This window comes from Cetorhinus maximus, chromosome 12, assembly GCF_964194155.1.
Source record: "Cetorhinus maximus chromosome 12, sCetMax3.hap1.1, whole genome shotgun sequence".
Classification (NCBI taxonomy): Eukaryota; Metazoa; Chordata; class Chondrichthyes; order Lamniformes; family Cetorhinidae; genus Cetorhinus; species Cetorhinus maximus.
In genome coordinates, this window is record NC_135890.1 from 25,274,393 (window position 1) to 25,290,042 (window position 15,650).

At 40.2% G+C, this 15,650-nt stretch overlaps 1 protein-coding gene across 2 annotated transcripts in view; it reads left to right on the forward strand.

Moving 5' to 3' along the window:
- The first annotated feature begins 6,260 nt into the window (after nucleotides 1–6,260).
- orc5 (origin recognition complex, subunit 5) overlaps nucleotides 6,261–15,650 on the forward strand; it is a 111,562-nt gene continuing 102,172 nt past the window's right edge. For both annotated transcript variants that reach the window (XM_078553218.1, XM_078553219.1), the window contains exons 1-3: nucleotides 6,261–6,374; nucleotides 9,373–9,512; nucleotides 12,949–13,041. In XM_078553218.1, the coding sequence (XP_078409344.1) occupies nucleotides 9,402–9,512; nucleotides 12,949–13,041 (204 nt within the window). In that variant the 5' untranslated portion in view covers nucleotides 6,261–6,374; nucleotides 9,373–9,401. The remainder of the gene's footprint in view (nucleotides 6,375–9,372; nucleotides 9,513–12,948; nucleotides 13,042–15,650) is intronic.

The window sequence follows — 15,650 nt, forward strand, 5'->3', positions numbered from 1 at the left end:
TCGCAGTTCACAACATTCCCAAGCTTTGTATCATCTGCAAACTTTGAAATTGTTCTCTGCACACCAAGATCTAGATCATTAATATATATCAGGAAAAGCAAGGGTCTCAATACCGACATCTGGGAAACTCCACTACAGACCTTCCTCTAGCCCGAAAAATATCCATTGGCCATTACTCTCTACTTCCTGTTTTCAACCATTTTGGTATCCACGCTGCTACTGTCCCTTTTATTCCATGAGCAATAACTTTCCTCACAAGTCTGTTGAGTGGCACTGTGTCAAATGCCTTTTGAAAGTCCATGTACACCACATCAACAGCATTACCCTCATTGACCTTTTCTGTTACCTCTTCAAAAAACTCCAGCAAGTTAGTTAAACACAACTTCCCTTTAGAAATCCATGCTGGCTCTTCCTTATCAACCCACATTTTTCCATGTGACTACTAATTCTATCACAAATAATTGTTTCTAGAATCTTGCCCACCACTGAAGTTAAACTGACTGGTCTGTAATTGCTGGGCTTATCCTTGCAACCTTTTTTGAACAAGGAGGTAATGTTTGCAATTCTCCAGTCCTCTGGCACCACCCCTGAGTCTAGGGAATACTGAAAGATTATGGCCAGCGCCCCTGAATTCCTATTCTGACTTCCTTCAATATCCTTGGATGCATCTTGTCCAGTCCCGGTGCCTTGTCAACTTTAAGTATTGACAGTCTATTCAACACTTCCTCCTTGTCAATTTTGAACCCTTCTAGTGACAGTTTCCTCATCTCTCACCATGGCCTGGGTAGCATCTACCTCCTTTGTAAAGACAGATGCAAAGTATTCATTTAATACCTCAGCCATGGCCCCTTCATCCATGTGTACATTCCCTTAAGTCCCTAATCAGCCCTACTCCTCCTTTTACCACCCTTTTACTATTTATATGTCGATAGAAGACTTTGGGATACCCCTTTATGTTAGTTGCCAGTCTTTTCTCATAATTCCTCTTCGCTTCTCTAATATGCTTTTTCACCTCCACTCTGAAACTTCTGTATTCCTCTTGCTTCTCAATTGTATTTTCTACCTGACACCTGCACACTTTTTCTTCTTTATCTTAATTTCAATTTCCTTTTTCATCCAAGGAGCTCTGAATTTGTTTGCCCTACCTTTCCCTTTTGATGGAATATACCTTGACTCAGCCTGAGCCAATTCTTTTTTGAAGGTAGCCCATTGTTTAGCTACAGCTTTTCCACCCAATCTTTCGTTCCAATTTATCTGGCCCAGCTCCATTCTTGCCCCATCGAAGTAGGCTTTTGTCCAGTTAATTACACCTTGTATCGGGGAATATTTAACACCCAGTTCTGCACATCCTTGAGCCAGGTCTCTGTTATCGCCACAACATCGTATTTCCACATGGCAATCTGCGCCTGTAACTCCCCAATCTTGTTAGCTATACTCCATGCATTCACATACATGCATAGTAACCCTGAATTAGATTTTGTTACTTTCTCCCTTGCCCCGACTTTACCTTTTAACTTGCTATTCTCTATACTAGTGTTATCTGTCCCTCCCAGTATTTTGTGTAGCCTGGTATTCCTCTCTAATATTTTCTCTTGGTTCCCACACCCCTGCTGAGTTAGTATAAAGCCCTCCCAACAGCACTAGCAAAACGCCCCCCAAGGGAACTCAGTCCCAGCTCTGTTCAGGTGCCATCTCCCCCAGAGACAGACCCAGTGCTCCAGGAATCTAAAGCTCTCCCTTATGCACCATCTTTCCAGCCACGCATTCATCTGCCTTATCCTCCTATTTCTGTACTCACTGGCACGTGACACTGGGAGTGATCCAGAGATTAATACATTTGACGTCCTGCTTGCTAATTTTCTATCAAGTGCTAATTGATGATGCTGAACCAAAGGTTGGTATAGCTAAGGCAGGTTCTAATGAGTTAAAATGCTGCAACTGACTGAAGTTGTAACATTAACATTTTAACACCAAATATTCCAACACTAAACACCCAGAAAACTAAGGTTCTCTTCCATCCAGCTCCCACAGCACAACACCTCCTCCATTGATTAAGATCAATGGCGAGATCCTGGAAAATATGGACCATTTTCCATATCTTGGGAACCTCCTTTTGATGAATGCAGACATAGGCGATGAAATTCATGATTGCCTCCAATATGAACATATCAATATACAAAATAGCAGAAGTAGGCCATTCAGCACCTCGAGCTAGCTCTGCCATTCGATAAGATCATGGCTGATCTGTTTGTGTTTCAAGTTCCACATTCCCACCTACCCCCGATAACCTTTGATTCCTTTGCCGAATAAGAATCTATCTACCTCTACCTTAAAAATATTCAATGACCCCGCCTCCACTTCCTTCTGAGGCAGAGAATTCCAAAGTCGCACAACCCTCAGAGAAAAAAATTCTCCTCATCTCTGTCCTAAAAGGGCGACCCCTAATTTTAAAGCAGTGCCCCTTAGTTCCGGATTCACAAACAAGAGAAAACATCCTTTCCCTGTCCACCTTGTCAATACCGTTCAGAATCTTATATATTTCAATCAAGTCCAGTGGAAACAAGCCCAGTCTGTCTAACCTTTCCTTAGAAGACAACCCACTCATTCCAGGCATCAATCTAGTAAGCCACCTCTGAACTGCCTCCAACGCATTTACATCCTTCCCTAAATAAGGAGACCAAAGCTGCACACAGTGTTCGAGATGTGGTCTCACCAATGCTCTGTATAGTTGAAGCATAACATCCTTACTTTTATGTTCAATTTCTCTCATAATAAAGGATAGATTTCCATTAGCCTTCCTATTTATTTGCTGTACCTGCATACTAACTTTTTGTGATTCGTGCAATAGAATACCTAGATCCCTCTGCACCTTGGAATTCTGCAGTCGTTCTCCGTTTATGTAATACTCTGATTTTTTATTCTTCTTGCGAAAGAGAACAGCTTCACATTTTCCCACAAAAACCAAAGTGGAGAATGTGGGCAGTTCCAGCTCAGGATTTGGCCGAGAGAGGAAAAGAGTATTTGAGAACCAGGATCTGAAAACTGAGACTAAAGTCATGGTTTACCAAACAGCAGTGATTCCCCACACTGCTTTGGAGACTTGGACAACCACAGGAGGCACTGAAGAAGTGTTAGTGGTGCTTTTGCAAGATCCTCCAAATCCAGTGACAAGAAACGTGGTCCAACACCAGCGTCCTCTCCCAAACCAACATGTCCAGTATCAAGGCACTAATCACTCAAAACCAGCTCTGTTGGGCAGGACATGTAGTTCGTATGCTGGACACCAGACTCCTGAAGCAACTGCTCTACTCAGAACTTGGTTGTGACAGGAGGCTCCCAGGACAACAGAAATACTTTAGGGATATCCTCCACCCGCCCTCTGGCCGCAGGAGGTCCAGCAATCTCACCACTCCGGCTTGGGCGGCAGTGGCAGTGGTGGTCAGTGTCAACGCTACGCAGAAGAGGTTGGCCATCCAGTGCAGAAAGAGGATGAATAATCTTATCCATGCCGTTAGGGTAAGGCAACCACCTCATCACTCTAAACTCACACACTCACAAGGCCATTACATATTCTTGACTTTGGAATTCTCTTCCTCAAAAGGTGGTTGAGGCAGAGTCCTTGAATATCTTTAAGGCAGAGGTAGGTAGATTCTTGATAAGCAAGGGAGTGAAAGGTTACCAGGGGTAGGCAGGAATTATGAGGTTAAAATCAGATCAGCCATGGTCTTATTGAATGGTGGAGCAGACTTGAGGGGCCAAGTGGCCTACTCCTGCTCCTAATTCATATGTTTGTATTCACTGACATCTCACTCACTGCCAGGTCAAGGGACATCGCCACTCACTCTCTCACACTGTTATTTCACAGCAGTTGGTAAAGGCTGAATTGTTTAAATCCCAGAGGGAAACTTGAACAATTGTCATAATCTATATTTTCAACTGGTATGTTTGGGATGTAGCTCTGAATTCAGGAATAAAACCACCAAGCCTCAAGAGGTTTTTTATATAAAACTAAATTAAACATTTATTAATTTAACAACAAATTAAACACATACACATGTCTACAAATTACCACCATAATAATTTTAAACAAATCCCCAAATTAATCACTCCCAGGTAAATCTTCACCAAAGCTACAATAACCCACAGACTTTAAACAGACGCAAGGCAAAGCACATTTGACCTTACAAATTCAAAATGAGGTTCCTTGCAAGTTAGTTCCTTTTGCAGACAAAGTTGTAGGCTTATAGATAAAAGCAAAATACTGTGGATGCTGGAAATCTGAAATTAAAACAAACATAGCTGGAAAAACTCATCAGATCTCTCAGCATCTGTGGCGAGGAAGACAGAGTTAACGTTTCGAGTCCGTATGACTCTTCATCGGAACAAAGTCATACGGACTCGAAACGTTAACTGTCTTCCTCTCCACAGATGCTGTCAGACCTGCTGAGTTTTTCCAGCTATTTTTGTTTTAGTTTGTAGGCTTATAGGCTGGTTAGATCTTAAATGCCTCTGAATTATACACACAAACTCCTTTCTGTTTATACCTAGCTTTCTCTTTGAATGTAAATTTTCCGTTATATTACTAGTTTTTTTATATTTTACCTCTCCTAACAATAATCCTTTCATTCCACCAATTTTATTAATATAACACATTGCTTGGCATCTCCCAACTAGGTGCAAGATTTTACCCATTCTTTTGAAATGCAAATTTACTATTTATCTTCTACTCCTTATGTTTATCTAATTAACATCTCAAGCTACTATATATCAAAGCCTAGCTGGCTTTAATCCAATTATGACACACATATAGACACAGACCCTACTACAAGTCCAATTTAAAAATTATTAAAAACATTATAGACATTAATATCTCTTGATGACACACACACACCTTCACATCTTCATCTGGCCTCATCTCCTATGGAGACTGCCTCCTCAGCCCTCACCAACTTGAGGCTTCTTGCACAAATCAACATATGCCCCCACACACACCCTGGGATACCCCCATTCCCTAGTCAGCCCTCCCCCTTTTCCAAGCAAGCCCTAGCCCTGCAGCCGTTGAAAAGCTGCCCCTACCTCTGGCTGGTCTGGTAAATAGAGACCTGCCCGTGAGTCCTCCTAAAAGTGATGTGGTGCTGCCTGCCAAGCCTGGCGCTGATGACCGAGTGCTGCCTGAAGAAAGGTAGGCAAATAAAACTCGAAGTCCCGAGCGAAATGCAGCTCACCACATGTCTTATGTACAGTTGTGAAACATGTTGGCATGCCCAGATGATCCAGCATGGGGGAATGATTCTGGCAAGAGGGGCTTATAATGAGATGCCAAAGTATTGAAATTGTGTTCCCGACAAGCAGTGGTGGGAAACGTGGCCCACTGATGGCCGGAGCGGGAGATCGCAAACTGGTTTCACAACAGCATGAAACCGATTTTTGGCCTTCTTGCCATATTGTCTCCCCTCCCTGCTCACCATGACACCGGACACCAACGGGGCCGGAAAATTGCAGCCAAAGCATCGGAAAGAGCGCATAAATCTCCCAACTTATCTACCTGACCAAGCACAACCTGTCCTGTAAGTGGCAGAGCCTGCAGATCGTACATTTGACTTATCAGTCATTTCAGAACCCATCAAACTGGAATGGAAGCAAGGCATCATCAACCCCATGGGACTGCCTAAGAAGGATGCGGACAGAACTCTAACAAAAGGAAGAATAATATTAAAGAATAGTTTATCAACGGTGCACATCATTAGAAAAGTCCAACACCAGTAAGATGTATTTAAAACTGATTAATTTTGACATTTCTAAAGATTGACTCAATGAGGTCCTGTATATAACTCTTCTGTCATTCGATCTCTCTTGTCTTCCACCCTATCAGAAACCTTCCTTTGTTCCTAACAAAAACAGAAAATGCTGGAAAAACTCAGCAGGTCTAACAGCATCTGTGGAGAGAAAAACAGAGTTAATGTTTCGAGTCCGCACCACTCTTCTTTAGAGCTATATTGGTATATTGCTTTTACCTTCCTTTGTCCCTTTTCTCCTATCCACCCCTTGCTCAAAACCTATTACATGTCTCGTTCCGGTGAAAGGTCATCGACCTGAAATGTTAACTCTGCTCCTCTCTTCACAGATGCTGCTGAGTGTTTCCAGCATTTTCTTGTTTTTTTTTTAAAAAAAAGTTTTTCTTCATTCAGGCAGTTCCTCAGCCTGGGGACTACAAGTCCCGTCCTACACCGCAGGCGCACGCCTGCGCAGTGGGATGCCTCGCCGCGGGGTTGAAGTTCACCGTGGGAAGATTTGGCGCGTAAGCGGCCGGCGGACCCGAAAGGGAGAAAGTGTTAACGGAGTCGGGCGGCCTGGGCGCAGCGGATAAACATACGGTAAAAGAAAGGGGGGATAGTGAAACGGAGTCGAGCAAAGTAGCGGGCGCCATTTAGCCAGCCGGATGTTTGACTGCTTTTCACCTAATGAGCGAGAGGCGGATGGTGGGAGACCCTGTTTTTCTAGGGTTAAAAAGAGCGCGAACGATTTCGAACACATTGGGCAGTGGGTTGGTTTTGAAGTGCTTTGTTTTTTTTAAAAAAAATAACGTTTTAAACTAAAAAGACCTCGTGCAAATGAGGAAAACAAGCAAGTAAAGCACAGTTAGTGGATTTTGCGATTGGTGCCGTCACCTATTTGTTTTCTGTCTGTGTCACCTGTCAACCTTTTAAAGCGTATGCATTTAGCAAAACAAGCTTGGTATCTTACACTGATTCAATAGGTGGATTCTTAAAAAACGACTTCATAACAGTTTTCACACAGGGAATTTTTTTTTTAAGTGGATAGACTTTGTTTCAAGTATAGTGATTTAGATGCAAGGGCATATTAAAATGTGGAATAAAAAAACTAATTAAAACTGAAAATGCTAGAAATATTCAGGCCTGCAGCATTTGGGGAGAGAGAAACAGTTAAAATTTAATGTCTGTGACCTTTCAGCAGAATTGGGAAAACTTGTGTTCTTCCAGGAATGCCCACCTTGATGTTTTGCTTTTCTCTCTAGTGGGATTTCCATTTGTCTCTTCTACCTTGTTGCCTTCATTGCTTTCTATTTCCCTGTCTTTCCTTCCCACCGCACCCGACCCGCCCCGACCTTCCCTTTTGTTCTTTTTCCCCACCCTCCTCCCTTTCAGTTGCTCGAACCCTATTACATTTCTAACTTTTCCCCTGTACTGATGAAAGGTCACAGACCTGAAATGTTAACTCTTTTTCTGTCTCCACAGATGCTGCCAGACCTGCTGAGCACTTCCAGCATTTTCTGTTTTTATTTATGATTTCTGGCATTTGTAGTGTTTTGATTTTGTTTGAATGAAAATAATAATTTGATACACCAAGCCCATATCTGTACATAATGTAGCATGTGCCATGTCCTGACTTAAATCTCAGTGGAAATTTTGGCAGATTAACTGGCCCCAAAAATAGTGAAATAAAATGTTTGTATATTTCCCATTCTTGATACCTGGCTATAGTTGCATACCCAAGAGATTATGAAAAGCATCAGTTTCACTAGCTGCCTGCTTAGTGTTCTGAATTCTGCTCTCCCATGTTGCAGAAACACTTGCAATGCCAAAGAATTTGCAACATAAACATGACCTTTTAATCACAACCATGTAGCCAACAGTTGCTTAAAAGCAAAATACTGTGGATGATGGAAATCTGAAACAAAAACAGAAAATGCAGGAATAGCTCCGCATCTGTGGACAGAGAAACAGAGTTGACGTTTCGAGTCCATATGACTCTGAAGAAGGGTCATACTGACTTGAAACGTCAACTCTGTTTCTCTCTCCATAGATGCTGTCAGACTTGCTGAGTTTTTCTCGCATTTTCTGTTTTTGTTAGCCAACAGTTGCTTCTGTTTCAAGTAAGCTGTATTGTTAAGATAAATAAATACAAGTTTCTAACTTAATTCACACAAAACTAGTGAGACAATTATTAGCTAAGGGGTCCCCCAGTAATCTGTGTCTGGACCTCTCTTTCTCATTCACATCCTGCCCCTCGGTCACCTCAAATAAAGTAATGTTGACAAGTGCCGCGTGTATCTTGATGACACCCAGCTCTATACTCCCATCATTGCTTTTCACCCATCCACTGCCACTGTGTTGTCAGATTGCTTATCTGACATCCAGTTCTTCTAGTTTCTTCCAGTTAAACATAGGGAAGACCATTATCTTCAGCATCTGCGACAAACTTTATATCCTTGCCACCAATTCCATCCTACTTCCCAGTAATTGTATATAGTTGAAGCTTGAGTATTTGACTCTATCCTGTAAAGATGGACTACTTCCACCTCTAATTTGCCTGCCTCAGCCCATCTGCATGCCTCCAGGTTTGACTATTCAGATGTTATCCATCCCTTCCTCCTGAACCCTCCATAAACTTCAGCTCATCTCAAATTCTGCTGCCCATATCCTAATCACTGCCAGGTTCCAATCACCCATGGACAACTTTAAACAAGCTCCCATTTCCCAGTGCTTCAAATTAAAAATTCTCATCCTTGTGTTTAAATCCCTTAATGCCCTTGCTCCATCCTCTGCGTTTTTCCCACGCTGGAGCCTTGTGCAGCCTCTTCCCTCTGCCCAACTATTGGTGGATTGCCTTCAGTCCTAAGCTCTGGAAATCCCTCCTTTTAAGACGCTTCTTAAAACCTTCCACTTTACCTTGCAGGCAGCCCTCATAATCTCCACTTTGACATAGAAGCATAATGAGTAAAAATAAATTAATACTATGAGGGAGCACCATGGGATGTTTTTCCATGTTAAAGGTGCTCTACAAATGCAAATATATGTAATTATGAAGCGGAGAGTAACTAGACTGCAGTTCAAAAACAATCTAGAAATGAAATGGTTTCATGTAAAACTAGGCAGTATGATTAATTGAACAATATAGATGTTTTTGCAAACATTCGCAGGATATAGACACTAATCTCCTGATTGGGTATCATAGCCCAAGTAAGATTCAAGTGTATTTATGCCATTGGTATTATGCTTGTCTTCCTTCCTGCCCTTGAGGTATTTCTGTACCATATGTACAAGTGCAAAATTTAGAGAGTCACTTATTCCTGGCCTGCCCTGCAACCTCATTTTCTATATCCAACAAGGGATGCCTTCCAGTATGCTAGATAATGGAGATTCCATTGTCCATTTATTCCAAATGTGTTAGGCCCATTTCCTTTAATTGATAATAAGCTTTAGGAATAATTTTGAATATATGTTGTGTAGATGAACAAGATATTACTGTTTTCAAGAGATTATTAATTGCTAAAGTCAGTTGATACATATTTTGTATATGTATCATAAGATAATCAAGTTTCACACTTGGCTTTTATTTTATGGCCTGCAGGAGAACTTTGTTGCATATAGTGTGTAAAGATGTCTATCTCCAATTATACTGAATATCCAGAAGAGAAGATGCTTTTGCTGAAAGAGAAACTGATTTGTCGGGACACCCAGATTTTGACTCTACAATCAATACTAGGAGAGGTAATTTTTATTTTAAAAGAACTAGTTGAATTTTTGAAACCAAATTTTTTGACCAAAAGTCATGGGTTGACTTTTACACAGGTAATATTTTGCAGGATTGACATGCCCAAAAAAGACTCTTGCAGTGTAATATAGTAAAAATGAACAACACTAAAGAATTCATATTAGTTCTCTAAAAATTTATAACATTACAAACTATAAACATTTGATCCAACATGATATCATTATGTGCCACAATGAATTAACTACAACACTTCACATTGAAATCCTCCAAAATCACTCTGTTCACTATCTGAATCACCAACAATTCATCCCAATAGCCTAGTTGCATAACATCATCATGTGGACCTCCCTCACCTTCATCATCAAGATCATTGGTAGTTCCGGTAACTTCAGCGTCATTGTTCAACAACTAATTGTCCTCAGTATTGTTGAAAGCATTTGATATTCCACATTTTAGAAATTATATTTTGACAATATTGGGATCAAGTTCGTTCCACGCATCGATGACCCATTGGCACAATATTGTGAGGGAGCTTCAATATTTCCACCTTTACTCAATGTTTTTCCCCTGCCAACATCCAATTATTCCTCATCCTTTGGTTACTGCCCTTGAGATGTTTATTTATGCACGCATCCAAAAAGGCTGAACATTGCTCGAGACCACTGAGAATAACTGCCATGTTGGTGTTGGTTGATCGCAAGATGGACCAAATCGCTAACAAAGTGGGATATGAACCAGTTGAGATTTTCTTTGCATAGCCCATCTAGCCTCAAATTCCACACTTCTTTGAACCATTTTTTGCAAGTGCCTTCATCCAGCCTTTCTCCTGAACATGGACAATAACACCTTTCTGAAATTTCTCTTTGGAGTGAGCTCTGTGCTTGAATATAACTATCGGTTTTAATTTGTGCCATCTGGTCTAAATGATGGAACCAATGTGAACTGTGTCTTCTCGTGGTTAGTCAACTTTACATGGGTGTTTATTTTCACCAATCTTGGTAACGGCCTTGTTTGCTAACATGTCGAAGTTCATTGGTGTTTTAACCATATTTCCAATGTAGACCAATCAATATGCATTCTTCTCTTGATCTCCGACAAAATGATTGAATTTGACGGTTTTGTTATTGCGTTGAGATGGCAGATACTGTGAAATTTTCAATTTCTGGCTGAGTACTAAATCATGCCTTTTCGTGAAGCTTGTGCGCCACCTGACACTGGCCTTGAATTCTGAAATGCCATCTAAAGGTATTGAGCTGGCTGGCTTTGCGGGTAATAATATAACCGTTTTGTTGATTGTTAATTCATTCTGCCACATATTTTTCTCCAGTTTAAATTGAGGTGCGTAATTGTTCTTTCTCGAAGGCATTGTGACAGATCATGTGGTATATATTACTCTTGTCGATTGCTGCTAGAATTGGCAAGTAAAAATCTAAAGGTTCCTGTGTGTGCCTTTAAATCAATAAACTGTAGTAATCACCGGTAAGTAATTAATAATCACAACAGAGTTTGATACCTGGAAAACTAGGATTGACTTTTCCATGTGGTGCAAACAAAAAATTACTCTTTTTAGGCCAAAAATCATGGGGTTGGCTTTTACACAAGATTGGCTTCTTACACAAGTGTAATTGAAGGTCGGGGTAATTTTGTGTAGCATTCTATTGTGTTTAAAGATTTAAATCATTAATATCTTGGAGTGTAACAGAAGAAAAAGCTTCTTTTTAGATATCTTGTATTTGGCTTTTTTTATCTGTTATGATCTCCATAAAGTAACTTTTAAAAAAGGTACTTGAAATCCCAGTGACTGACTTATAAAGGAATTGCAGAACAAGATTTCACGCTTTAAGATTTTTACTGTTTTAAAAAAAAAGTAAAAGCAATATGGACTAAACATTAGAGTATTAGCTTCCTACTAAGTAAACTATAGAAAGGATAACCCTTATTATTGTCTAAACGCGACTGATAATCCCACGCCGCACATTGCAATTCTGTGGAGAGCGTGCTGTAGTATTTTCAGGAAACAGTCTAAAGTCACTCCCAGCTTCCAATGGGCTTGCTTTTTTCCTGTTTTGCCCAGTTGTAACGCCCAGCGACTATCGAAAACAGCCTCCCTTAACCTTCCGAGAAATCCCGAATTGACCTCCAGCAGCACAGTTCACCCTGATGATCCCTGCCCCCAGTCGTACCAGGGCGAATTTCTTAGAGTTCTTAAATTCCTGCCAGTTCTCTCTCCTTGACTAGAGGACCATGTGGTATCAGCATTCCGCCAGGTAGCTAACTCAGTTGCAGCTACAGTTTTCTCTCTGTCTTTCTCTCCCGAAGTTCCCCCTTTCTCTCTGTTCCTGTTCAATGTTTGAGACCAAAAGTCTGCAATAACAAGAACATCTGCTTCTACCTTTGTTTTCAAGTGCTAAACCTGGCATGTGCATTAAATAGCACATGACTGGCTAGAACAGTTCCCAGGGTAACCAACCCACAGAGCCTTGATGTCGGGCCGAACTTGTGGATCACAAAAATCTCTTCTATTTAAAACATAACCATCCTTCAAAATCTCGCGTTGTAACAACTCTCCTTTTATCTTTTTCGTGTTATTATTTTGATTTTAACTTTTTTATTCTATTCAATCTGCCTATTTTTAAAAATTCTTTCCTGAGTTCCCTGAGTGCTGCTGCTTGTTTTTGGAAGGATAGGGATTCACATTGGAAAAAATGTCCTCTGATGAGGTCCTGTGGCCTGAGGATTATAGTGATGTAATTGATGAAACTAGAATCAATTGGCAGATTGCTGCTTTAATATTTTAATTCCTTTTTGTATTTTAATTCCTTTCTTATTTTTTTGATTATTTTCTGTGCGGTGTCCTGTCCAGCATAAAAACTTTAAAAACATTTTTTTTTGTCGCGTTGGATACTTGTGCGTCCTTGCTGTATGCAAATTGGCTGCTGCGTTTCTTACACTGCAATAGTAATTATACGTCAGAAGATACTATGTTGGCTGTAAAGTGCTTTGCGACCACCCAAGGTCGTGAAAGTTGCTGTATAAATGCAACTTTTTCGTTTCTAATTTCTCATCTTACTATTTTTTATACTGATGCCCAATAGTGAAAAATCTCTGTCTCCCCAATCTATATTGTTGTTGTAGCTCATTGTATTTTGGAATATTTAATGCTGATGTTGGCCTGAAAGTATTGCAGCCTTTATTTTGGATCAGTTGAACTATGATCCTAACTGATTTGAGGGAAGACATACAAAGCATTTCCCTTTCTGGTGGACATTTTCTTTACTTTTTTAGCCTGTTATGTAAATTTGCTAGAATATCTGTCTATTTTTAAAAAAATATCCATATTAAAGCAGATTCTCTAACACTTTTAGATATTTTGAGAAAAGCATGCCCCTATAGGTATTTTAATAATTTTGAAAATGTTTTTCTTCCTTTCAGCCTCGTCATTATAGTTACCCATCTGTTTTTGTGTATGGGCATACTGCCACAGGAAAAACGTATGTGACACAAACACTGTTGAAGACATTGAAGGTAAGATGAAAAGAGAACTCCATTTGTCAAACAGGATTTATTACTGAATGCAGTAACATGGGAAATTTAAAATATTGACCTGCCTCATCGATGCCGTGGATCTCCAACAACTTGCATTTATGTAATGTCAAAGACGTGGAAAATATTCCAAAGTGTTTCACCGAGTATTTTCCAGGTCCTCAAAAATCAGTTAAAATATGAGGCACTATGATGAATCTTCACCTGCACACAGTAATGTAATTTGAGCTTGGGAGGAATGCGAAAAATAGAGATAGAAGGTTGTACTGGCTAGAGAAAGGTTGGAAGTTGGAAATGATAGAAGGATCACTCGTCAGATGACGAGCTTTCTTTTGTACTCTGTCAAGTGGTGCAAGAGGGCGATAGAAAGCCTGCCTGCCCGAAGGAGCATTAAAGTTTTGGGCATATTTGGGACTTACTGAGTCGTTGAGGTGAAAAATGACATTTATTGTAAGTTCAAAGTGTATTTTTCAGCAAATAAGGAAATATTGTGTACCCTGCACAAATGAGCTACTTAACTGAAGATGTGAATGACATTCAATTTTCTTCAATGGTGCATGTTTACTTGATATTTCTTTATAACTTATTTTGCATTTAAAAATTCTTAAATTACAAATTTCTTCCACTGTATTTTAGTGTGGAATCCTGATGCTGGAACCAGATTGATCACTATTTTTGACTTTTAAATGTCGTAATGTTTTGTAATTATCAATAACATCACGAAATTAATTGTAATTCATTTGATACAGAAAAGTTAATGTGCAACATTTGGAAAACCAGCACAGTCATATCAACTACAGGACCTTGATGTAATTCATTATAAAATGTCAAGTCATTTTTTATACTCTGCGTTTAGGAAGCAATACATTTTCTCATATAATGGGAATTACCATGAGGAGTTTTTGATATGACTACAGATTTCAAGTAGTTTTTGAAATGTTGTAGTTAAGAAAACTGAAGTTACTGCTTTCCTGGAGTAGAGATCTGACCATTGGTCATTTTGTTAGTACAGATGCAGTATCTCAAATCCAGCTATCCAAAAACCGGGCAGTTTTTAAAAACAGGCCATGCAAGAATGCCCCGTGGAGACAAGTGCATAATTAAAAGTCTAATAATTTAAGTGCTCAGCCCCCAAAAGATTTGTCGTGTTTTGCTCGTTTTAGTTAATTAACCACAAATTGACAATAGAGGCAAAATTCCAAATGTTTTTCATTCTGGCCAGAGGGTACAAAATGAACGGGTCCATGCAGTGTCGCGTGCCTTTCGTTTCCCGTGCTTTGAGTGGTCGGAGACACCCTTGACCCTGCCCTACCCAACCTGAACCTTAGTCACAGCATGGTTCCAGTTTCACCATTAGTGCCCCTCTGCAGGTCTTGCTGGTGAACGAAAGTACTGTACAGCAGTTTCCTCTGTTACTAAAAGGTGAGTAGTGCCTATAACCATCCATGAAAACTATATCTTGCATGAACTTTAGAATTAAAAGAAGCAATGTAGCAGAGGGAAATATGCAGGCTCTAGGTCCAAACAAGACTCAAAGAGAGGGATAAAAACATAGGAGCAGACATATTGCAATACGCATGAGGCTGAAGCCACCCAGCACCTTGCTTCCGAAAACCAGCAGGGTCTGAAATCTGGCACGGGCTCAGTCCCGAGGTTGCTGATTTTGAGAGACGCTACAGCACTTTTAGGAGAGGTGAACAAAAAAAGTAATCTTTGCAGGTTTAATCTCAAAACTGTCTTAACCCTCAAAAACCCAGTTTCTGCTGACTGATTATGGCATGAACTGACAACTGTTGAGAGATCTGGTCCATATCATACAATTCTCCCAGCTGAATGAATGATAAGTTGTAAGTAATTGTTGAAGTCTGAAGGGAGGTGATATGGAAGACAAAGGTGTACAATGACTCCAATTTATTTGATAAATAAAGAAGACCTAATGGAATACAGAAGGCAGTTATAGATATTGTCTGACTGGAATAGGCTAGTTGTCCCATGTATTTCCCTTTTTCTCTATTTTGTTATAAAAAGTGGAGAGTTTTTATTTAAAATGAAATATTTTATTTAGATTTAATTGTGATTATTTTGAGCTTTCAACATTCCATCATTGCATGAAGTATTCCCAAATCATGTTTTTTTGGTTTTGTAAATATTGGAGCTGATGTGGTCAGTTGGGTGATCTGAATTGCAGTGTCTGTTTGGTGCACTGGGTCATGAAGTGGATAGGAGGTGAAGCAATCAGTGCCAGATTGAGATCCTGTGTGATTGGAGGAATAAAGACTTTGATTTAGTAGCTCCTTTCATGTCCACAGGGCATCACAAAAGTGCTTTACAGCCAACTATGTACTTATTAAAAATTCATTCATGGTTTGTGGGCTTCGCTGGCTGGGTCAGCATTTATTGCCCATCCCTAGTTTCCGTTAATAAGGTGGTGGGTGAGCTGTCGCCTTGAACCGCGGCAGTCTGTTGTAGGTACACCCACAGTGCTGTTAGGAAAGGAGTTGCAGGATTTTGACCTGGTGACAATGAAGGAACGGAGATATATTTCCAAATCAGGATGTTGAGTGGCTTGGAAGGGAAGTTCCAGGTGGTGG